This window comes from Vipera berus, assembly GCF_964194415.1.
Source record: "Vipera berus genome assembly, chromosome: 3".
Lineage (NCBI taxonomy): Eukaryota > Metazoa > Chordata > Lepidosauria > Squamata > Viperidae > Vipera > Vipera berus.
Window position 1 is genome coordinate 117,608,342 of NC_138204.1, and position 23,977 is coordinate 117,632,318.

The 23,977-nt window shown below is 41.5% G+C and overlaps 1 protein-coding gene across 1 annotated transcript in view; it reads left to right on the top strand.

Moving 5' to 3' along the window:
* Positions 1-23,977, top strand: part of LOC308665426 (carboxyl-terminal PDZ ligand of neuronal nitric oxide synthase protein-like) — an 86,177-nt gene that overhangs the window by 25,406 nt on the left and 36,794 nt on the right. The window contains 5 exon segments of the mRNA XM_081323442.1: positions 3,423-3,494; positions 17,220-17,315; positions 18,685-18,687; positions 18,689-18,756; positions 21,350-21,458. Of these exon segments, the coding sequence (XP_081179568.1) occupies positions 3,423-3,494; positions 17,220-17,315; positions 18,685-18,687; positions 18,689-18,756; positions 21,350-21,458 (348 nt within the window).

A 23,977-nucleotide genomic window follows, 5' to 3' on the forward strand; every position in this document is an offset into this window, starting at 1 on the left:
GTTTTATGACAGCTAGCATAAATTTTCACATTTTGCAGCATATTTAAATATTTAAAAAGCTGGGTGGAATTGCTAACACTTCAGAAGATAGACTCAAGATTCAGAAGGATCTTGATGGACTTGACCACTGGGCCAAATCCAAGAAGATGCAGTTCAGTGGCGAGAAGAGGAAGGCCTGCACTTAGACAAGAAAAAACAAATGCACAGGTTTAGAATAGGTGGTACCTGGCTCAACAATAGTGCCTATGACACAGATCTAGGTGTTCTAGTACAGGGCTTTTCAACCTTTTCACCCATTGTACCACTTTTAGGATAAGGCAATATCCAAGTACCACCAGCCGCCCAGCAAAAACATGATAAAAAAAAATAATGATAAAGTACAGGTAGTCCTCGACTTACAACAGTTCGCTTAGTGACTGTTCGAAGTTACAATGGCACTGAAAAAAGTGACTTATGACCATTTTTCACACTTATGACCGTTGCAGCATCCCCAGGGTTATGTGATTTAGATTTGGATGGTTGGCAACTGATTCATATTTATGACGGTCACATTGTTCCAGGGTCATGTGATCGCCTTTTGCAACCTTCTGACAAGCAAAGTTAGTGGGGAAACCAGATTCATTTAACAACCATGTTGCTAATTTAATCTCTTTTTCTCCCTCTCTTTCTCTCTCTCTTTCTCTCTCTCCCTCTCTCTCTTTCTCTCTCTCTCCCTCTCTCCCTCCCTCTTTCTCTTTCCTCTCTCTCTCCCTTTCTCTCTCTCTCCCTCTCTCTATTGCTCTTTTTCCCCCTCTCTTCCTCTCTTTCTCTCTCTCTCTCTCTATTTCTCTCTCTCCCTCCATCCCTCTTTCTTTCTCCTCCTCTCTCTCTCCCTCTTTCTCTCCCTATCTCTTTCTCTCTCCTCTCCCTCTTTCTTTCTCTCCTCTCTCCTTCTTTCTCTCTCTCCCTCCCTCGTTCCGTCTTTTTCTCTCCCTTTATTTCTCTCCCTCTCTCTATCTGCCTCCCTCTCCCATTGTCCCTTTCTTCTTTCCTTCCTTCCCTCCCTCACTCTCACTCTCACTCTCACTCTCACTCTCACTCTCACACTCTCACTCTCATTGTCATTTCCTTCCTTCCTTCCTTCCTTCCTTCCTTCCTTCCTTCCTTCCTTCCTTCCTTCCTTCCTTCCTTCCTTCCTTCCTTCCTTCCTTCCTTCCTTCCTTCCTTCCTTCTCCATTTTTACCAAGAAACCTTATGCCCACTTAACTTTAACACTTCTATCATAATCCAAGCAGGGGGTCTTCAAACTTGATATACAGCAGGGGGTCTTCAAACTTGGCCCTTTTATGACTTCTAGACTTCAACTCCCAGAATTCCTGAGCCAGGCACGGTGGCCAGGGGATCGATTTGGAGGTGCGGAGGGGAGGGGAGCGGCCGAGGGCTGCCCGTGTGACCTTGAAGTGGCCACCTTTGGAAGTATCAATGCTTGAGCTGGGCAGAGCGAGTAATGAGAGAGGAGCAGACTGATTGCCTTACCGGTACCTGGGACCCCGACACGCCTTCCCGGCCATGTGTGCCTTGGACGGGGCCGCGCTTCTCCCAGGTGCCTGGGCACAGGGCCAAGCAGGAGCCCTGCGAGCGGCAAGCCAGCGTGAAGAGAGAGAGAGAGAAGTGCAAGTGCCCCCCCTCTCTCTCCCTCTCTCCTTCTCCCTCTTCCTCTCCCTCTCTCTCTCCAAATGGGGGAGGACTGGGAGCTGTAGTTGAAGGCTGAAACACCTTCAGCTGTAACTGCTCGCACGTGTTTGTGTGTGTGAGAGCAGGGATCAATGCTGCTTTCCAGGTGTTAAGTGCTTCTCCGGGATTCAGCAGACACACCAGGACCAGTGCCGCTTTCAGCCCATACATTTAACCCACCCAAAACTGTCCCCTTCCATTGCAGAACAAGAAGTAAAAAGTGTTTTTTTACTAACCTGCTTTCAGCTGCATTCCGTTTCTCCGCTTCTCTGCCTTCGCCACGTGTTTGTGGGACTATTGGTAAAAAAGAGTTTCTAACTTCTCACGGGATGTCTCAAGAAGTTAGAAGGTCTCATGGAACTTTTTTTGTCCCACAAACACACGGCTGAGAAGTGAATGGAGAAACAGACTGCAGCTGAAAGCAGGTTAGTAAAAAAACACTTTTTACTTCTTTTTTTTAACTTTTTTTTACAGTGCTGTTCAACCCGTCCTATGCGTACCACCAGCCAGGTGCTCACGTACCACTAGTGGTATGCGTACCACCGGTTGGAAAGCCCTGTTCTAGTATACCACTACTTAAGTATATGAGTCAGCAATGTGCTGAGCTGCCAAAAAGCCAATGCAGTTTAGGGCTGAATCAACAAAGAAATTGTATTAAGATTAAAGGAAGTGATAGTACTGCTCTATACTGCGCTAGTGGGTTCATATTTGGAATACTGCCTCCTGTTTTGGATATCACAGAATAAAAAAAATATGCTGAGACCCTAGAGAATGCAGAGAACAGCAACAAAAAATGATAAGAGGTCCAGAGATGAAATTTTATGAAGAACAGCTAAAGCAGGGGTAGGCAACCTTGGCTCTTTTATGACTCGTGGACTTCAACTATGCTATGCTGACTCAGAAATTCTGGGAGTTGAAGTCCATGAGTCATAAAAGAGCCGAAGTTGCCTACCCCTGAGCTAAAGGAACTAGATTTGTTTAGCTTAATGAAGGGGAGACATGATAGCAATCTTCCAGTACCCGAAGGGCTGCCACAGCATCAACTTATTCTCCATAGTACCTGAGGGTAGGACAAGAAACAAGGGTGGAAGCTCATCAGAGGGAGATCCAACTTGGAAATAAGGAGGAATTTCATGATGGTGAAATAGCTTGCCTCCCAGAGTTTCAGTGCTCCATCACTGATGGTTTCCAAAAAAAGACTGGATAATCATTTGTCTAAAAAGGTATGGAGACACCTGCCCTGGGCAGGGGGTTGGACGCCAGGGCCCCTTCCAGCCCTATTTCCTATGATTCTAAATGCATGTTGCAGCTTCTTCAATGAATAGGTATCCCTTTTCCACCCCAACCTTTGCAGATACATTGAGAATGCAGATACAGTGGTGAAGCACCAATATCCACAGCAAGCCACCTATGCATAGTTTTATCACTGTACAACCCTTTCCTTACATACTTGTATCCAGATTTCATGTACAACTATATGACGTGCAAAGTTTGCAGCATGCATCCTGTTGTCCCCACCTTCACTTCACAGATGCATGTGTCTGGAGGATACCAAGTTGGGGAAAACTGGTGTATGTATTTCCTGGGTACAAAGAGGAGTAGCAATAAATATTTTCTTGCCGAACCAATTTTAGCCATCCAGCCCTGTTTAGAATACTTTGGTACTCTGATATTCTGCTCTAACCCTTCTACTCTTTCTCCTCCTTCAGTATATTGGCAGCTTAGATGTACCTCGGCCGAACAGCAGGGTAGAGATTGTGACTGCTATGAGACGCATCCGGGTAAGTGATGGCAACATTATTCCAGCTTGTTTATAGATCCCTGAAACATCTCAAAGAAAGATTGGGTTACTCTGTTCATTATTTCTGTATATTCAAATGTGTGCACTTTTCAATTAAATACTGGGTATCTGCAGTATTATCATTGCATTCTGAATATTCTCCATCCTGTAAATTCTTCCAACTCTGGCTTTATTTCGGAGGAGAGTGAATTAGTATCTCTTGTCAGTAAACAATATCCTATAGGAGGAAAAATCTAATGCACTGAATTAACACTGGTGTGATCAGTTTTGAATGCCTTAGAGCAGGGGTGTCAAACTGCTGACCCTGTGGGCTGGACATGTCATCCGGAAGCCTCTCCCACCCCATTGCCAGCAATGGGAAAATAGTCCCGATAATCATAAACTTCTTGTCTCTGCCTGAAGGAGTTTACCATAAGAATTTGGGGCAGAGAAAAATAGGAGATGGGTAGAGGGATGAATTAGTAGGGGAAGATTATACACTGCTGTCACATTTTGAGAAAGCAGGTTTTGGAGAAGCCTTAGAGGGCTTTTAATCTGTATTATAAGGAGGCCTAACAGGTCTGCACTTCTATATCATAGTGGTGGATTCCCATCAGTGTTGAAGGAAGGTTGCTTTGCTTGCTAGAAGACTGGAAATTAAGTATTGTTGACAGAAGATATTTGTTTTGTACAGACACGTATTACTGGTATCTAGATCACTTCTGCTCTTATCGTGTGCTTACGAAGAAAATAGTAGAAATGACACATGTTTCTGTCTTAGCTGCTCTAAATTCCTTCTTGAGATAAGAGGCAGAAAGGAAGGGGACTGGTATCACAGAGGTAAAAGAATTAAAGTAGGAAATTCAATAGCTTAATATATTTTTTTAATATGTAGCAAATCAAGTGTTTAAAACTTTGGTATAGTCCTCCCAGTTACTATGGGTTTTACTGTATATTATGTGAAGTGTTGTGGAGGCAAATGGCAGGGAGCAGAACCAAACTCCATAAAGTCACCAATGAAAAAAATAAAATAATCCCAAGTACTAATATTAAGTTGACTGTAATTTTTAAGCTCTTGCTGGATCTTCCTTTATTTTCCTTTAAAAATGGGAACATTTGTCCTTCTCTAGTCCTCTGACACTTCACCACTGGTCTCAAGATTTTTCAAAGGTGGCACATAAAAAATCAATCGAACCATCAGTGAATTGTTTCAGTATCCTAGGATGAAATCCATCTAACCTAGGAAATGTAAACTAATTCAAAGGAAAAACATTTTTTTAAGTCCAAGATATTGTATACATGTGACTACAGCATTCATAACTACTTTTCCCAATGTGTAAGGAGGATTTCATTTCCTCAACTAGGAATTAATCTTCTTTCCTTGAACTGATAAATACTTACAGCCTCTAATCATATGAGTTTGGTCATTTGCTGTTCTAGTCCTTTGACTTTTTCTTCAAAGACTGCTTCAAAGTTTCGTTTGCTGCATATATAACTAGATTGTTTTAAGATTGGAAACAAATTAAGCCACTGGATTGTGCGCTTGATTCTGCTGATCCATAAACATCACAATGAAAGTTCACTTTCATGTTATTTCTGCTACTTTAAGTGTGTATGCTGCTTCAAAATATGCAGATATTTCTTTTAAAGAAAAAAAGTAATACTATCTTTTTTATTTAAAATGGGTATAAATAGTTACTGGAATTTGTTTTGCATATTTCAGTGGGACAAATCTAAACATCCTTGAAATTGTGACCATCTTTCTAGATAGTCTCCAGATCAGTAGGTTCCATATTTTGTAATCACACTTACTTAATTGTTACACTGATTGTGGCATAAATCTTGAACTAAGCTAGTGTTTCAAGTATATATGTTTAATTATAACTATATATCCCTATATGCCTATTTTTTTTAAAGAAGAAAATTCCCCAATATATACCAAAGAGCAGACCAAGCACGGGCCAATTATTCTGGATAACTGATGGCATCATCCAATTATTTCTGTCTTTGCCATCAACTGTTTGTGGTGAAGGGATCACTATAGTGATCACTGTGTGACATTATGGGATGTTTAATGTTAATATTACTCCGTGTTGCAGAAATGGCACTACCTGTTGTCTGTATGCCTTGGCAATGATTTCTCCAATCCCCTGCCCAACTTCCCCTGGTCTTCCTATTATTATTATTATTTAAACTACACATAGAAAAGGACAACCAACTTTCCTGTCTGCTCTGCCTCTCAACTTGGCCTTTCTTATTCCTCCTAATGGAATTAGACAGGGAGGGAGGAGGGGAGAAGCAGACAGGCAAGTATCAGCACAAGAACTTGAGTTAATATAGTAGAATTTCTTATTCTAAGCAAGGAACTGCTTGGTTGGACCTATGTAGTCAACAAAAGTTGAACTTGCATCAAGCTCATCTTTGTTCTTTATTTTACTTTGTAGTAACATTTAAAAAATAAAGTTGGACCAGAAGGAAAAGTCCTTAGTGAGACATGTCAAACTCACGACGTCATGTGACGTCGCGTGACGTATCAGAGCTTTTTCCCATTACAGGCAATGGGGTGGGCGCAGTTTCCTGGTGACTTGTCCGGCCTGCAGGCCAGCAGTTTGACACCCCTGCCTTAGTGGGTCATGCTTAGAACAGTGAGCTTAGGAGGGAATAAATCATATGAGCTCCATTCTGGAAGATTTTGCTGGCTGTAAGATCTGCGTGGAGGGGAAATCATTACCAGCCTTAAGCATGTTCTGTATTTACAATACCAGAAGCAGCTTACAAAATAAAATAGTGGGTGTGTGCAGGTCAGTGCTTCGTTTCCTTTTTGGTATATTGGTGCTTTATGATTGACAGCACACTATGGTAAAGGTTTTGTGAAACTGCCTGTACTATGCTCTTAACATTTTAAGTGTATTCATGGTCTCAAAAAGGTTGGGCACCCCTGAGTGTGAGTAACTGAGAGCTGTACCGGTATTCCCAGTTCAGTTTTCAGGAGAGCTCTTGGGACTTTGAGATGACAGGGCTTATACCGCTAGAATTGTTTCCTTCTTCCTGTTCCTTCAAGTCACCTGCTTGTCTGCCTCTACTGAAAACTGGAAAGGACAGGCTGATCTGATATTCTGCTCATGCTCTTTTTACCTGCCTGATTTTGCCAGTTGGAGCACTTCCCAACTCCTCTGTTTCCTGCTCTGCTTTATACTTCTCCCACCTCTCCTAGCTTTGCATGAAGAGTAGCAGCTTGTGGGGGAGATGCTTTGGCATTTGTCTGGAATGCTTGGAATTGCTGTATGTTGTGACCTTTCGCCTTTGCCTGTATTAAGGATTTTGTGATGTGCTGCACAGTGTTTGAGAACTAACTTGAATTCCATTTGCTAGCCCCATTCTACCCAAACACTAAACATTTCAACCATAGTTTCATTCCATACAGCATTAACCTTGTGAACTCTCAGGCTTCCTCCTTCCGTTATATATTTAAGATGGACAATATTTAATATTTTATTGTTATGTATATGTAGGGGTGTGGGTCTGTAGATATGTTGTTTATAGTATGTTTTAGCTGTGTGTCATGTATCTGTTTCACTTTGAGAGCGGGAAACTAAATTTCATTTTTGATGTGTGCTGTTGTGCCCGCAGTGAAAAAAATGGCAATAAAGATTATCTTATCTTGTTAATGCAATTCTCTTCTCCTGATGATATGTCTTAGGCTTTATCCATTCATTTTATTTTGTCTGAAATCTGTCCCAGATTCATTGTGTACTTACAGCAATGAAGCAGTGAGTTAGAGGGTTGAAATATAAACTTTATATTTAGCTTTAGCATCATATGCATAAATAGCAAACTAAATTTTATACCTAATAAATTCTATGTTTTTTTGCCAGTACTTAAAGTTCAGTACACAAGATCAGTGGGTATGGTGAAAAATATTTGTAGCTCAGGTGATAGATATTGGAGGTGGTTTGTTCTCCGAGCTTGTTGTTTAGTTTCCAAATGTTTCACCAGGTTAGGTAGCATCATCAATGGAACTTCAGTTGAAGTGTCTTGTTTCAGTTCACTTCTGCTTTTATAAGTCTTATGTGGTCAGTTGGTCCCTCACACAGCATGACCAGCCAGGGTGATTTCACAACCAAATGACCCTCACATGACATGACCAATTGACCACAATAAGACCTATAAAAACAGAGAACTGAAAAAAGACTCTTCAACCAAAGTTCTGCTGATGATGTTACCTAGCCTGGTGATGAAACGTTTGGAAAGTAAACAACAGGCTTGAACAAACCACCACCAACACTCAGTGGATAAGGATGACTTCAAGATTTGCACAAATACAAACAATGTTAATGAATCAAAGGCCTCAACCATAGAATGCTGAAGGATTCAATAATAATTACTGACGTTACGAGATTGCCCAGATGACTAGTAACTCTCTTTTGCTAAGATTTAGTCTGATGACACCCCACCCCACCCCCCCAATCCTTATAGCTTCCAGGCCCCAGAGGATTTTGTTGCACATTGTAAGTAGAAATAAAACACACAAAAAGATCTTTAAAACATATTTCATAGGTGTGTTTTACTTTTGAAATGCTCTACTTTTTTCCTGTTTATCCCTCTTTTACTTTCCTTAGTGCAGGGGTGTCAAACTCAATTTCATTGAGGGCCGCATCAGCATTGCGGTTGCCCTCAAGGGGCCAGGTGGGTATGGCCTGGGTGGGCGTGGCTAGAGTGCGTATGGCCTACTGGGTGGGCGTGGCCAGCTCTACATCGTTTGCATCAAAGGTGCCTATGGGGGCCTGGGCAGGAGTGGGACAGATCTGAGGGTCTCTGGCAGAAGGAGGGACTGGGCCAGGGCCAAGGCAGTGGGGGCCGTTCCCTCACTGTTTCGAGGATGGCTTCGCGGGCCACATGAAACCACTTCACGGGTCGGATCCAGCCCCCGGGCCTTGTGTTTGACATGTCTGCCTTAGTGGGTTTTTAAAATCAAAGAAAGTACTATAGAGAGTATGTACCAGTGTTTCTAAACATTGGCTGCTTGAAAAGGTATGAATTCCAACTCCCAGTTTTTCCCAGCGAGCTTTAGCTGTGCTGGCTGGGGAATTCTGGAAGTTGAATGCAGCCAATGTTGAGGAACATTGGCCACTTTGATACATATAAATTTTTTGAGAAGATTGTATATGACTACACTGGGTATTTTGAACCCACCAAAGCAATCTTTCTGAACGTACATAAAAGATTCTGAACTTTATGATGCTCAATAGAATGTTCCATATCCCACTGTGGTTCTGCTAAAAAATGTTTTCACCCCCAATTACCTCAGGGAAAAGCAAGACATCAAAGATATTCTGGTTGGTTATTAGCTTCTTGCTTCTTATTTGCATGAAATACCAGCTAGATGGTGGCAGCACCTAACTGACCTTGGCTGATCTTGAAAAGCCAAGTAGAGTTGGATCTGATTAATACTTAAGAAAAGAACAGGAAATTCGGACTTCCGGTGGCTCTGCGGCGACGGAGACAGCCTTCCCGGGCTGCCCGCGGCTCAGCTGAGTTTTTTTTCGCCCGAAACAGCGCCGATCAGCTGTTCGGGCGATTTTGAAGCCCCCTCCTCGGGAGAAGAGGAGGGGGTGAGGCCCCAGGTAGGGGTTGAGTTCTCCGGGGCCGCCTGAGCTTGGAGCTTGGGCGGCTGAAGGATTGAACTCCCCCGAAGCCTGGGTTGCTCCCAGCTGGCCGGCGTCTCTGCTCCGGATTTCTTGGAGCAGAGCCAGGCGTCTGCGACCACCCCTGCCTGAAGAAAGGACTATGGATTAAAAGGAGCAGGCAGAGCGGTACAAGAGGAAAAGGTGAAGAGGATTATTTTATTTTACTCTCGAGCTTGGTGGACTTTTTAAACTTTAAGTGAAAGTGCGTCACAATTGAAAGTTAAAGATGGCGACTAAACCTCCCCCTAAAACTCTTCGGAGCGGTGGATCTTCTCCGGTGCAACAATCATCGTTACAGGCGCTGCATCCTCCTGATGTATTGACACCGAAGGATTTACGAGATGCGCTGGATAAACATGCCCAGGTAATTCTGGAATCAATTAACCAATCAATGGGTGATAAATTTGCACAGATGGAGGAGAAATTGGAGAAACTGGAGGAGAAAATAGAAGAGAGGATGGAACAGAAGTGCAGCGTGATGAAGGTAGACATTTTGTCTTCAGTGCATAAAGTGGCGGAATGTGTGGAGGATTTAGATGAAAAAGTGGATGATTTGACCCAAAAGAATGCAATATTAGAAGTAAAAGTACGGGAGAATGAAAATTTAAGAGACAAAATGGAAAGGGAGTTAAGCCTTGCCCAATATTACCAGATGCAGCTTGCTGTTAGAATCAGAGGTTTAAAGGAGAATATTAAGGAAGATTTAAAGCAGCTGGTTTCTGAGGCTCTCGAAGTGGTATTGAACCAGCCAGCATCTGAAATAAGAGCAGCTATGGATAAAGTGTTCCGTGTGAATTCATGACCCAGCCAGAGAACTCTGTTGTGGACCTGATGGAGATAATAACACAATATGGGAAGGTTTCTGGATTTAAAGTTAATACACAGAAAACTAAAATTTTGGCCAGAAATATGACAGTTTCGCAAAAGGCTCTCTTAGAAGGATTAACTGGATTTGAGATTGTTAAAAGGGTCAAATATTTGGGGGTGATTTTGTCGCCCTCTAATACAAAGCTATATAAAAATAATTATGAAAAACTATGGGGGAAAATTCAAAAAGAATTGGAGAGTTGGGAAAAATTGCAATTGTCTTTGTTGGGACGGATTGCAGCAGTAAAAATGAATGTCCTGCCTAAATTTTTATTTTTATTCCAAATGATACCGATTCTTAAGAAAGATTCTAATTTGGAGGAATGGCAGCGAGGTATCAATAAATTTGTGTGGGCAGGGAAAAAGCCACGAGTTAAACTTAAGATTATGCAGGATACTTGTGAGAGAGGTGGCCTTAAATTGCCTAATTTTAAATTATATTATGAAGCTGCTGCATTAGTAGGAATAAGTGATTGGATTAACTTGACGCAAGGGAGGTTATTAAATCTTGAGGGCCATGATTTGTTGTTTGGCTGGCATGCATATTTGCTGTATGATAAGAAGGTAGACAACGTGTTTAGGGTGCATATTTTAAGACAGGCATTGCTGAGAGTTTGGAAGAAGTATAGACATAAGTTAAGTTGCAAGATACCATTGTGGGCAATTCCAAAACACGCAATAGAAAATATACATGCTGGCTTCAAAAATGATGTGACTACGTACAAGGAGATCCTTAGCTTGGAAAGAAATGTTTGGTGTTTGAAATCATATAGCCTCTTGCGAGATGAGAAGGTTGTTCAAAATTGGTTTCAATATACTCAGTTACGGGCCAGGTGGAAAGAAGATCAGAAAAATGGATTTACAATGACTGATGAAAATTTGATAAAGCAAATTAGAAATCAGGGACCAGCACATATCAAACGGATATATCTTGCATTGATAGAGATTGACTCAGAAACAGAGCTTGTTAAGGATTGTATGATAAAATGGGCCCAAAACATCCAGGAAGTTATCACAATGGACACTTGGGAAAAGATTTGGGTGAGGAACGTAAAATTTACTCAAGCTCAAAATCTAAGGGAGAATTTTTACAAAATGTTTTATAGATGGCATTTATTTATTTATTTTATTTTTATTTTAATTCCATTTATATCCCGCCCTTCTCCGAAGACTCAGGGCGGCTTACAAACTTAGCAGTAGCCTTCATTCTATGTATATGCCTGCTTATTAGGGCTTTCACACACCCCCAAGCGGCATTATTACAAAGTCAGCTTAATTGCCCCCAACAATCTGGGTCCTCATTTTACCTACCTCGGAAGGATGGAAGGCTGAGTCAACCTTGAGCCTGGTGGGACTCGAACCTGCACTAATTGCAGGCAGCTGGTGTTACTTAAGGAGGCATTAGCCCACTGCTCCACCAAAAAAAAAAAAAAAAAAGCTTGCAAGTATGTATCCGAATTATCAGCCTAAATGTTGGAGGTGCGGAGATGAAGATGCAACATATTTTCACATATGGTGGACATGTAAGAAGGTTAAGGCTTTTTGGATAAAAGTCTGGTGGAATATGCAGAAGATTTTTAAACAGAGGATAAAGTTTTGTCCGCAACTTTTCTTGTTGGGAATAATTGCAGACGCTACAGTTGTGGACACTAAGTTGATGTTGAACTTAATTACGGCAGCAAGACTTTTGATAGGCCAATATTGGAAGAAAGAGGAACTGCCGACCATAGAAGAGTGGACTTTAAAGGTTTCCGACCTGGCAGAGATGGCGAAGATTTCGGCCTATTTGAAAGATCACTCGCAAGAACGCTATATTATGGAATGGAGAAAATGGATTGAGTTTATCCAGATCAAGTATAGGGTTAAGAAGTTTTATGTAGCATTTGAATGAGTCTTCTTTCGTATTTTTTTCTTTTTTTTTTCTTTTCTTATTTTAGTTTCTTTTTACACATATTTGATATTATTAAGGCTTGTCTTATCCTATATAAGCTAGAGAGTGTTGGATTTTAGAGTTTATAGTTGTTAGCATATGATTGTTTATGATTGCTTTTTATATATATACCTTGTATTTAGCTTTGGGAAGTCGGGGGGGAGGGGGGGAGGGGAGGGGGGGAGGTAGGGGGGGGAGGAGGGAGGGGGAAGGGGGGATTTTTAAAGGAAAATTGTACTTTAAAACTTTTCAATAAAAAAAAAAGAAAAGAACAGGAAATTCCATGCCCTAGTTAGGTAAGCTAAACTAAGAAATTGAAAAACTGTCAAAGAAGAATGAAATTACCACTTTGGAATTGTTGACAAAAAATTGCATATAACCATAACATTTTTATTGGTGTAAAAATAAAAAAGAACTTAATAAATATGTTTAAAATTTATATAATCCTGCAGTTAAATTATGTCATATCAAATGAATGTGAGGCTATTATAAATTATTTTATTTTAACAGAATAACAATAATACTAGCAATAATAGTATTGCTCGAGCAGGGGGCTGGACTAGAAGATCTCCTTGGTCTATTCTATTCTATTCTATTCTATTCTATTCTATTCTATTCTATTCTATTCTATTCTATTCTATTCTATTCTATAACCATAAAATAATTGAATCAGACTCCTAAAGCACTTTTCATGATAATTTGGCCTGAAAAGGCAGGATAAAATAGCTCCAAGGCACTAAAAGCTAGAAGAAAGACTTCCGGTTTGCCACCGCGTTGGCCACGGACATTTGGAAGACGAGCTCCGTCTTCCATGTTTGATTTTGCATCTCTGGGGGACCCTAGAAAGGGTCAAAAGTCACCCTGTAGGGGCAACCAGCAAGGAGGGCATCCCCGCTTGATCACGAGAGGGCGGTAGCTCTTCTGCTTGATCTGGTGCAGCCCTCCAGACTGGCAGACAAAAGACCGGCCACAGAAATATGGCTTGTCACCAGGCTGCAGACAGCCAAAGCCAAACTTACCACCAGGCACCTACAAAGAAGTACAGATGAGACTGGGTGAGGTCTGAACCTCTCTTCAATCCTAACTATTTTTCCCACCTGTATAAGCTGCCTAAAGTATTTTTCCCCCTGTGGAGAGAGGGAAGGGAAACTCTATCCCACCCTCTAATAACAGCGGCGACTGACTATCCAGGGGAGTTTAAAATGTTGAAACAATAACCTGATTTTAACTGGATTTCTATCTTTCCAAAACTTGAGGACTAAAAGATTTCCTATTTTTATTGAAGATTTGGGTTTTTACTTACAAAAAAGAAGTAAAATTGAAAAAAAAGACTATAAAAATCTTGGTTTTTTAAAAAAAATCTAAACTGGTATGGGTGACACCTTGTGGTTAAACCTGATATTGATTTAAATATTGTAGAAAATGATTAAAAAAGAGATTAATTGGCTTAATATTTAGGATTTAGATTTATAAGGGAAATGAAAATTAACTATTAGGATTCAGTTTTGAACTATAATATAAAAATGGACTGAGACAATAAAGGATACTTTATTAGTAAGTGGTGAGGATGAGAAATAGAAAATGTTTATGAAATAAAATAAGAATGTATTTAAGTAACTAATATGTGTATTTTAGATATGATAATTTTTATGTAGTGAAATAAAGGAAATTTGGGTTACCCGAAATTTAAATACTATGGATATTCAAGGTTAAGTTGGAATACCATAATGAAAAATTGAAAATTAGGTAAAATTTTATAACAGGACATGGATATGTATAAGTAAAAATATATTGATAAATGTTTTAACTGAACGTGCTATAACTAGAAATGTACTAGCTTAAAGATGATATAACAAATATTAATGGAAATAGAGAAGGAATTTTTGATGATGCAACCTGAGATATGTACTAAAGATTTTGTTATTGAACTATTGATTGCCCAATCACCACGCTGCTTTCCAAATATTTAAATGTAAAACTGGAAAACCAATAAAATTTGTTTTAAAAAAAGAAATAGAATATAGTCAAATAGATAAGATATGTATTCTGAATACTGGACTTTGTGATGTATTATGATAATGGGAACTTTGGTTACTTAAAACTTGGAAACTAGAAATATTAAATGTTAAGTTAAATATTAATGGGAAATTAAAAACTGGGGAAAACTAATTAGGACATTGATTGTCTATAAAGACTGAATGTTAAAATAATAAGGATATGTATAAGCCAAAAACTGATAAATGTAAGACTGTCATTTTTATCTAATTGATTTAATAAGAATTGTATCAATTTAAACAGGAGACAGTAAATACTAAGGGGAAAAGAGAGGAAAAATGTAATGTAACAGCTTGAGACTTGCACTAAAGATACTTGTATGTCATTGTATTATCAATTAACCCAGCTGCCACAGGCTTTTCAAATACTTAAATGTAAAATTAGAAATAAAATAAAATAAAATAAAAGCTAGAAGAAAACCAAAAGGCAATTTCACCATTCTCTGTCTTCTAAAATAATATAAATTCTAAAATAAAAGAAATATCTCAGGATGGAAGGAGCAATAAAACATTAACAGTATGTTGGCTTGATAAAGAGTAAACCTAAGAAGAGAGCTTAACAGATGTGTTTCTATCTTCTTTATGGTACTGAAAAAACACATTATGGAGAGCAATCCTGAATGTCAAGTCTTGCAACAATTCACAAGGCATCAGATCTTCAAATTGGAGTCATTAAAGTGAAGGGTGGAAGCAGTTCTATCAGAGGATTTTTTAGATTCAGTAGGTGCACAAGTTTTCAGTCCATTTTTTTCTAGCCCATTGTTCCAGCCAATGGGGCAAGAATACATGACTGAAAGAGCCAATCAGGGTATAGCGACCACCCACTTCTAGAACAGTCAATGTAGGAAACATCATCCCAGTACAAGTCCATTCTGCCAATCAAACCACTGAAACCAGAACCATCAGTGGACTTGAAGGCACTATCAAAGTAGGTTTATTTGCCCAATGGAAATGCGAGAATAACACCTGTGGCAACTGCTAAAACATCTGGGCATTCTGTCTCAAGTACTATAGTCACCTAGAGTAACTACAACTATGTGTCTGGAAATTGAGCAAAACTAATGACATAATTACTAATTAGGAAACATAGGAAGTGTTTCAGAAAAGACTATACTTTATGGCCATATCTTCACTCTACAAAGTTCACCTATTGCCTGAACTGTTGAAGAACTTCTGTTTTTCTCTGTAATAAATAGCAAAAACCATATCTGGTACAGTCATCTACTAAGACTAGTACATACCTAGCTCCTCCTAGAGAGGGCACTATAGGACCAATTAAATCAGCATGCACTAACTACAAAACTCTTGTTTGTTTGCCTTGAGCTTTTCTTACTTACAGAATACACTCTGGACTTTGACTCCTTACAAATAGCGCAATAAAAACGTGTTGCATTTTAAGTCCCTCAGATAGGTCTGGCATCCTTTGCAGAACTCTAAAACTTGCATAACCTAACCTTCTATGTAATAAATGTACACAATTATTATGTGTGGGTGTGTGTGTAAGTGTTTATGCACAACCATCCTGCTGCTTTCCTAACACATATAAATTATCCAGCTTAACACCTTGTGCACAAATCCTCCCACCTTTCCTGATGAAGTTTTGTTTTGGTGAACTAAAGTGCCTTCTTGTAACAATTACCGGGAGATGTATTGGACAATGTGACCAGAATTGTCAGAGAGGAGAGGACATTCGTTCTTTAACTGTTTCCCATCATTTATTCACAGCTAGCTTTCACTTTGAACCTGCTGTAATGATTCTGCTCATTAAATGTTACATTAGAGTAATTAATAGCTCTGGTGTTTTTCTTAGTTGGGCTTTTCAGCTGGAGGTTGACCGCCACTCTCACCCTTCACTCACAAAAGCCCCTCACTTCTCTTTCTCACCCTTTGCAAAAGCCCCCTTCACATACCTGCCGACAAAAGCCCCTTGCTCTCTTTCTCACTTTTCGCTCACAAGAGCCCCCCTGCTCTCTCTCATATCCTAAACTCACAAAAGCCTCTCACTCTCGCACTCACCCTTTGCTCACAAAAGCCCCTCTCGCAAGCACTCTCTTCATCGCTTCGCTCACAAAATCCTCTTCTCTCTCTTTCTCTGTGTTTTTTTTCTCTCCTGCCAAAAACTGCTCCTTTTATAGCCTCTCCTCTCCACCCTTCTCCTCCTTTTCCAGGTGCACCGGAAGCTCCGATCAGCATGTAGTCGTGCGTGCTGATCCTAGAGCTTCTGCCAAGCCCTGACAGACTGCAGTTCCAACTGATCTCCTCCAGGCCTGTGCAGCGCCGCTTTAGCTCATTTCCTCCCTTGCTACACTTGCCTTGGGTCGCATACCACCTGCCAGGTGCTAAAGTATTACTGGTGGGAGGAAAAACTGCAAAGCTACTTCTCCAAAGATTATTGGCAAACTGCAAGGGAGTATGGAAATCGCAGGAACTGGCTCCTGCCAATGGGAAACTGCCCATTGCAAAACTCTTATGTTCACCATTTTCTTTGGAGCAGCTACTGAGCTAAATTGAATTGGATCAACTTGCAAAGATTCCATAAATTCAACTGCATCAGAGACACCCAGAAATATAGCACTGCCTGCAGATCATTTGTTGCAGAAGGGGGTTGTGCTCCTTAATGATTAAGTGGCTATAAAGAAGACAGTAATAGCTGTGAGAAAATGAAAGTGGGCTCAGCACAGGTTTAATTTAATTTAATTTAATAATTTGATTTCTATACCGCCCTTCTCCCGAAGGACTCAGGGCGGTGAACAGGGCAATACACAATAAAAATCAGATACAAAAATTAAAAAACCATTAAAAACCAATTAAACATCATGCCCATAAAATCAATACATATTGAGTTAAGAACTAATTTTAAAAACCCAACCCCATCCCGTCAGACCAGGCCAGCTTGTTCGAAAAAGAATGTTTTAAGATCGCGCCGGAAGGAGCGAAGGTCGGGGGCCGTCCGGAGCTCAACCAGTAAGCTGTTCCAAAGGTCTGGCGCGCCCACAGAGAACACTCTCCCCCTGGGGGTCACCAATCGGCATTCTTTGATCGGCGGCACCCTGAGGAGGCCCTCTCTGTGGGAGCGCACTGGACGGACATGTCCTACAGTTGACATGTCCTACAGTTGACATGTCCTACAGTTTGCTGAACAGTGCTGAAGTTAGGCCTTACTAACACCTGTGTTTTACACCTGGCAGTATGAATTCAAAGCCAAAAGTATAAAGAAGAAGAAGGTGAATCTGTTGGTATCTGTAGAAGGTGTGAAAGTGGTACTAAAGAAGAAGAAGAAGAAGGTAGGTTCTTGATTTCTAAAACTTTTACCCTGTAGTACAGTTAAAAAAAATCCACCTTTTCTGGATGTGCTACTAGAGCCATCAACTTTAGCTAAAATAAATTCTGGGGCTTTCCTCCCCCTGTGTAACAAATGTGGGCATGTAATATACTTCTCTCTCTCTCTCTCTCTCTCTCTCTCTCTCTCTCTCTCTCTCTCTCTCTCTCTCTCTCTCTCTCTCTCTCTCTCTCTCTCTCTCTTTCTCTCTCTCTCTCTCTGTGTGTGTGTGTGTGTGAGAGAGAGAGAGAGAAATCATATTTCCCAATAGCAAAGCCAAAACAAACCCAAGTATTAATTAAATAAATTTCTGATTTAAATTGATTTCCTATGAATTAAAGGAACTTAAAATAAATTTATCCCCCTCTGCATAGATCAACTGTTTCTCTTACTGCTCTCATATAGATAAACATATCACACTTAAAATACTGCATCCAGTTTTGCTCACCATATTATAAAAAAGATGTAGAGACTCTGGAGAGAGTGCAGAAAAGAGCAACAAAGATGATTAGGAGGCTGGATACTAAAACGTACAAAGAATGGCTGCAGAAATTGGGTTTGTTTAATTTAGTGAACAGAAGGACTGGGGGTGACATGATAACAGTGTTCCAATATCTGAGGGGCTGCCACAAAGAAGAGGGGGTCAACCTATTTTCCAAAGCACCAGAAAGACAAGACAAGAAACAATGAATGGAAACTAATCAAGCAATCTAGAACTAAGAAAAAAAAATCCTAACGGTGAGAACAACTAACCAGTGAAACAGCTTGCCTTCAGAAATTGTGGGTGCTCCATCATCCGAGGCTTTGAAGAAGAAACCAGACAGCCACTTGTCTGGAATAGTATAGGTCTCCTGCTTGAACAAGGGGTTGGACTAGAAGACCTCTAATGTCCCTTCGAACTCTCTTATTCTGTTATTCTTTTTTCTGGTCAGTGGAATAGCACAAGGGTGGGGGAGCAGGGAAAACTGGATATGGTGTTCAGAGAAGAGCGAAATGACTGGGATGAGGGAAGGGAAGAAGGTAATTAGAAAAGGAAGGAAAGGAAAGAAAGAGAAAACCTCCCCAGGCATTACCAAAAGAATTAAAATTAATTAGACAAACAGCAGGGATGAACTCAGCTGGCTGGGGACAGATAATCTTCAAAGGCTTTCCTGCTTTTCAGCTGCAGAGTATGCAGTCATATTCAGCAATATTTTCCATTCTCGGTGAAGGTGAGGACCACCTCTCCCAGGACAATGTAGCTATGAAAGAGCTTGGTCCCTTAGTAATACTGTCTAAAGGACATTCATAAATGTTATGTCACTCAGTGAAGCATCTGTCCTGCTTATACACAGCTCTCTTTTACAGAAGAAAGAGTGGGACGGGGATGAGAACAAGCTGCTGGTGATGCATGACCCTATCTACAGGTAAGAGATTTGAGTGAGGAAAGCACACAGGTTAACAGCATCATTATTGGCCTTTGGGAGAAGGAAAAGTTAACTAGCAGTGTGCATATTATAGGCAAGTCTCCAATGACTTAGACAAGGTTCTGTTTTGTAGACGGGGCTATTGAGAGCAGTAGCAATAGCACTTGGACTTATATACCCAGTGCTTTTTTTGTAAAAGAAAAAGGTGCCGGAAGTCACACATGTCACACAACCTGCCTTGCCTACCCTACAAGGTTCCATCCAAAAAAGGTGCTGGAACTCCATTCTGAGCATTCTATGAGAAAAAAAGCCCTGTATATACCACTTCATAGTGCTTTATAGAACTCTCTAAGTGATTTACAGAGTCAGCATATTCCCCCAACAATCTGGGTCCTCATTTTACCAACCTCAGAAGGATAGAAGGCTGAATCGACCTTGAGTGGGTCAGGATCAAACTCCTGCAATGCTGCATTTTAACCACCATAGCTCTTAGAGGGTTTAAAGAAGAAGGTAGAAAGTGCCAGCAAATTTGGAAAACTCAACAGTGGCCACAGGATTGGAAAAGATCAGTTTACATTCCAATTCCAAAGAAAGGCAGTGCCAAAGAATGTTCAAACTATCGCACCGTTGCACTCATTTCTCATGCTAGTAAAGTCATGCTTAAAATCCTACAAGCTAGACTTCAGCAGTATGTGGATCGAGAACTACCAGAAGTACAGGCAGGATTTCAAAGAGGCAGAGGAACTAGAGATCAAATTGCTAACATACGCTGGATCATGGAGAAAGCTAGTTCCAGAAAAACATCTACTTCTGCTTCATTGACTATGCTAAAGCCTTTGATTGTGTGGATCATAACAAACTGTGGCAAGTTCTTAAAGAGATGGGAGTACCAGACCATCTTATTTGTCTCTTGAGAAACCTATATGCGGGTCAAGAAGCAACAGTGAGAACTGGACACGGAACCACTGATTGGTTCAAAATTGGGAAAGGAGTCCGGCAAGGCTGTATACTGTCACCCTGCCTATTTAACTTATATGCAGAGCACATCATGAGAAAGGCAGGGCTAGATGAATCAAAAGTTGGAATTAAGATTGCTGGAAGAAATATCAACAACCTAAGATACGCAGATGATACCACTCTAATGGCAGAAAGTGAAGAAGAACTAAAGAGCCTCTTGTTGCGGGTGAAGAAGGAGAGTGCAAAACTTGGGTTGAAACTTAACATTAAGAAAACCAAGATCATGGCCTCTGGCCCTCTCAATTCCTGGCAAATAGATGGGGAAGAAATGGAGGTAGTGACAGATTTTGTTTTCCTGGGCTCCAAGATCACTGCAGATGGGGACTGTAGCCAAGAAATTAAAAGACGCTTGCTCCTGGGGAGGAAAGCCATGGCAAATCTAGACAGCACACTAAAAAGCAGAGACATCACCCTCTTCAACAAAAGTGCGTATAGTCAAGGCTATGGTCTTCCCAGTTGCAATGTATGGCAGTGAAAGCTGGACCATAAGAAAGGCTGAGCGCCAAAGAATTGAAGCCTTTGAGCTATGGTGCTGGAGAAGACTCCTGCGAGTCCCTTGGACTGCAAGGCGATCAAACCGGTCAGTCCTAGAGGAGATCAACCCTGACTGCTCTTTAGAAGGCCAGATCCTGAAGCTAAAACTCAAATACTTTGGCCACCTAATGAGAAGGAAGGACTCACTGGAGAAGAGCCTAATGCTGGGAAAGATTGAGGGCAATAGAAGAAGGGGACGACAGAGAATGAGGTGGTTGGATGGAGTCACTGAAACAGTAGGCGTGAGCTTAGATGGACTCCAGAAGATGGTAGAGGACAGGAAGGCCTGGAGGAACATTGTCCATAGGGTCGCGATGGGTCAGACACGACTTCGCAACTAACAACAACAAAGAAAGTGCTGGTAGATAGCTGATCATTACATGGGTTTGTCTCTCTTTTCCCCAGGTCATTTTGTTCCAAGTGGTATGATATTTGCACACAGTCCAGAATGAATCCAGATTGGGACCTGAGACTAGGCTAGCAATTGGCAGAGGTTTCTAGGTCTTGATGTGACAGGGACAGCACTTTGAAGGATAGCCCCTATTTCAGTCTTCTCTTTTCACTAATCCAACTTCATGCTTTACGATATGAGCACTGTACAGGCAGAAGTATTTGTGAGATGGAATTCTGGAATTCAGATTATAATTCTATCATGTTGCAGCTATAGCCTGCATGACAGAAAATAGTAATTGGTAATTGACCGTGTGCATTTTAAGTATCAACCGGTTCACTAAACAGAAATGGCTAGCGTTGGAATATTATTCCTGTCTATTAGTCATATTAGCAGATGGTAATAACATATCGTGATTAATAAACTATCTGCTTAGAAAAGAGTGCACAAGTGGTAGAGCGAGGAAAAGGAATAAACTGCACAATAGTAATAATGTAAAGATATTATTATTTATATATGCCAGTATTAATTACAATTGATCAATGAAAACCCATACCTTGACTTGGCTGTCTTTTCTCCAAGACAATGATAGACTAGCCTGTTTCGTATGTGGTATGTATACATGCACATATAGTTCTACTGTTTTTGCAGGATATTTTATGTGTCCCATGATTCCCAGGACCTGAAGATCTTTAGTTATATTGCAAGGGATGGTTCCAGTAACACCTTCCACTGTAACGTTTTCAAGTCAAAGAAAAAGGTACGTTGCAAATTGGCAAGTTATAAGCTTAGGGCCTCTTATAAATCCCTCTAACAACTGAAGGTCATCATCCCACTCTGGGGATATTGTGCATAGTTTGTATCTCTTATTTTCCTGGAGCCTATTTACATGGGAATTGTAAAAAGGTTTGCAGTATTTTCTTCTCCTTAGGTAGAGGAGAATAGGTGCTGGGGAAGGAGCCTTTGTACTTTCTAAACCACTCACATAGACCACATAGGAGCCGTGACCAGGGGGGCCTTTGCCCAGGTTCGCCTGGTGCGCCAGTTGAGACCCTACCTGGACCGAGATGCCCTACGCACAGTCACCCATGCGCTCATGACCTCCCGGATAGACTACTGCAACGCTCTCTACATGGGGCTGCCCTTGAGGACCACTCGGAGTCTTCAGCTGGTGCAGAATGCAGCCGCACGAGTTGTGATGAGGGTTTCCCGATACTCCCATGTAACACCTCTGCTCCGCGAGCTGCATTGGCTTCCGGTTGCCCTCCGGGTGAGATTCAAGGTGCTGGTGATGACCTATAAAGCCCTAAATGGCGAGGGTCCGGGATATCTGAGGGAACACCTGCTGCCGGCATCAAGTTCCCTTCGTCCAGTGCACTCCCACAGGGAGGGCCTTCTCAGGGTGCCGCCGGTAAAAGACTGCCGTTCGGATAACACCCAGGGGGAGGGCCTTCTCTGTGGGTGCGCCTGCCCTTTGGAACCAGCTGCCCGTGGAGCTTAGGACTGCCCCCGACCTTCACTCATTTCGCCGGGACCTGAAGACCTGGCTCTTTGAGCTTTCTGGCCCAGGCTGAGAGTTTTAATTGGGGTTTTTATATTTTTACTTCAGGGACTGAATTTAATCATTTTTAATTGTTTTTTAATTTTTGTATTGATGTTTTAAACACCTTGTAAACCGCCCTGAGTCCTACGGGAAAAGGGCAGTATATAAATCTAATAAAATCTAAATCTAAATCTAAACAACATTCTTACTTATGCTCTGTGTTGATGGTACTTGAAACCAGGGCTTTTTTTCTAAAAAAAAAAAAAAAAAGGTGCCGGAACTCAGAGGTGCTCTCACTGGGAGCGATGCCGGTGTCTGTAAGAACCCCCTCTTGCTACGGCGTCACCGCCAGTCTTTGCACTCCCACCCCTGAGGCTTGGAGCCACAGACCACGGGGATTCTCCTCCCCACAGCTGCTGTGGGGATTCCCCTCCCTGCAGTTGCCACGCCGCAGCCCATGCTGAGCCCCCACCCGGAGCTGCTCTGAACCCCGACCCAGAGCTGTGTTCCTCATGGCAGCGGTCTCCAGCGCTGAACAGCTGACGGCCTCTGGCATCGTCCCTGACACCAGCTGAAGATGCCCCAGCCACGGAGCGCTGCATCGGGCCGCCCGGTGTCTCCAGCGCCAAACAGCTGATGGCCTCTGGCCTCGGCACTCATTCACTTACTGCCCCGTCACTTCCAAACGCAGTAAGTGAGTGAGCAAGTGGCGTTTGGAAGCGTTTAGAAGCGACGAGGTACTGTCCATAGGGCTTTCATGGCAAAGATACTGGAGTGGGTTGCCATTTCCTTCTCCAGTGGATCACGTTTTGTCAGAACTCTGCTATGATCTGTCCGTCTTGGGTGGCCCTACACAGCATAGCTCATAGCTTCATTGAATTACGTAAGCCCCTTCGCCAGGACAAGGCAGTAATCCATGAAGGGGAGTTTAACACATTAAGATAAAATAAATTCAGATTACACAAAATTGAGTGAGATAGCTCAAGCCTTAGAAGGTAGAAATAAAACTCAAAAACCATCTTAGATGGGTTAGGGAAATTGGTGAGAATAAAAGAAAATGTCTACACAAGTACGGAATTTCTTTGAATCAGAAGGATTCAATTTTACCCATACAATTTTACTTGCTTTTTTAGTTTTCTAGAAAATCCAAGCTTAAATCTGGGCCTGAAAAATCTTAGCTTTCCCTTTCTCTTTATCCCAACACATCTTTTTTTAAATTTTCATTCCACTTCAGCTCTCTCAGTTTCAGCTAGGCAAGATTGTTTTTTTAACTCGGACCAGAAGGGTTAGGCAGATTCTCTTCTTAATAGAGCCAGAGCATGTCACATAGCCTGTTCTGAGGCAAAGCCAATGTGTTTTGGTTGTCTGGGATGAAAGACACAGAGAGGATTACCTTTACACATTGGCTATTGCTGAGAATTATGGAAATTGACACCCCATCATCTGAAGGTTGGTCAGGTTAGAAAACACTGTTCTGTTTCTAGGTTTAAGTTGCATTACTCTTAAAGATGCTGAGCTTGTCAGCTGGAGAGCTGACAGCCTGGGTTTGAGACCTGAGTTTCCATGCAATGGGGGGGAGCTCCCATTACTTGCCCAAACTCCTGCCCACTTAGCAGTTCGAAAGCATGCAAATGCAAGTAGATTAATAGATTAACTTTGGTGGGAAGGTAATAGCATTTCATGAGCCTTTGGCATATAGCCATGCTGGCCACATACCACGGGAATTGTCTTCGGAC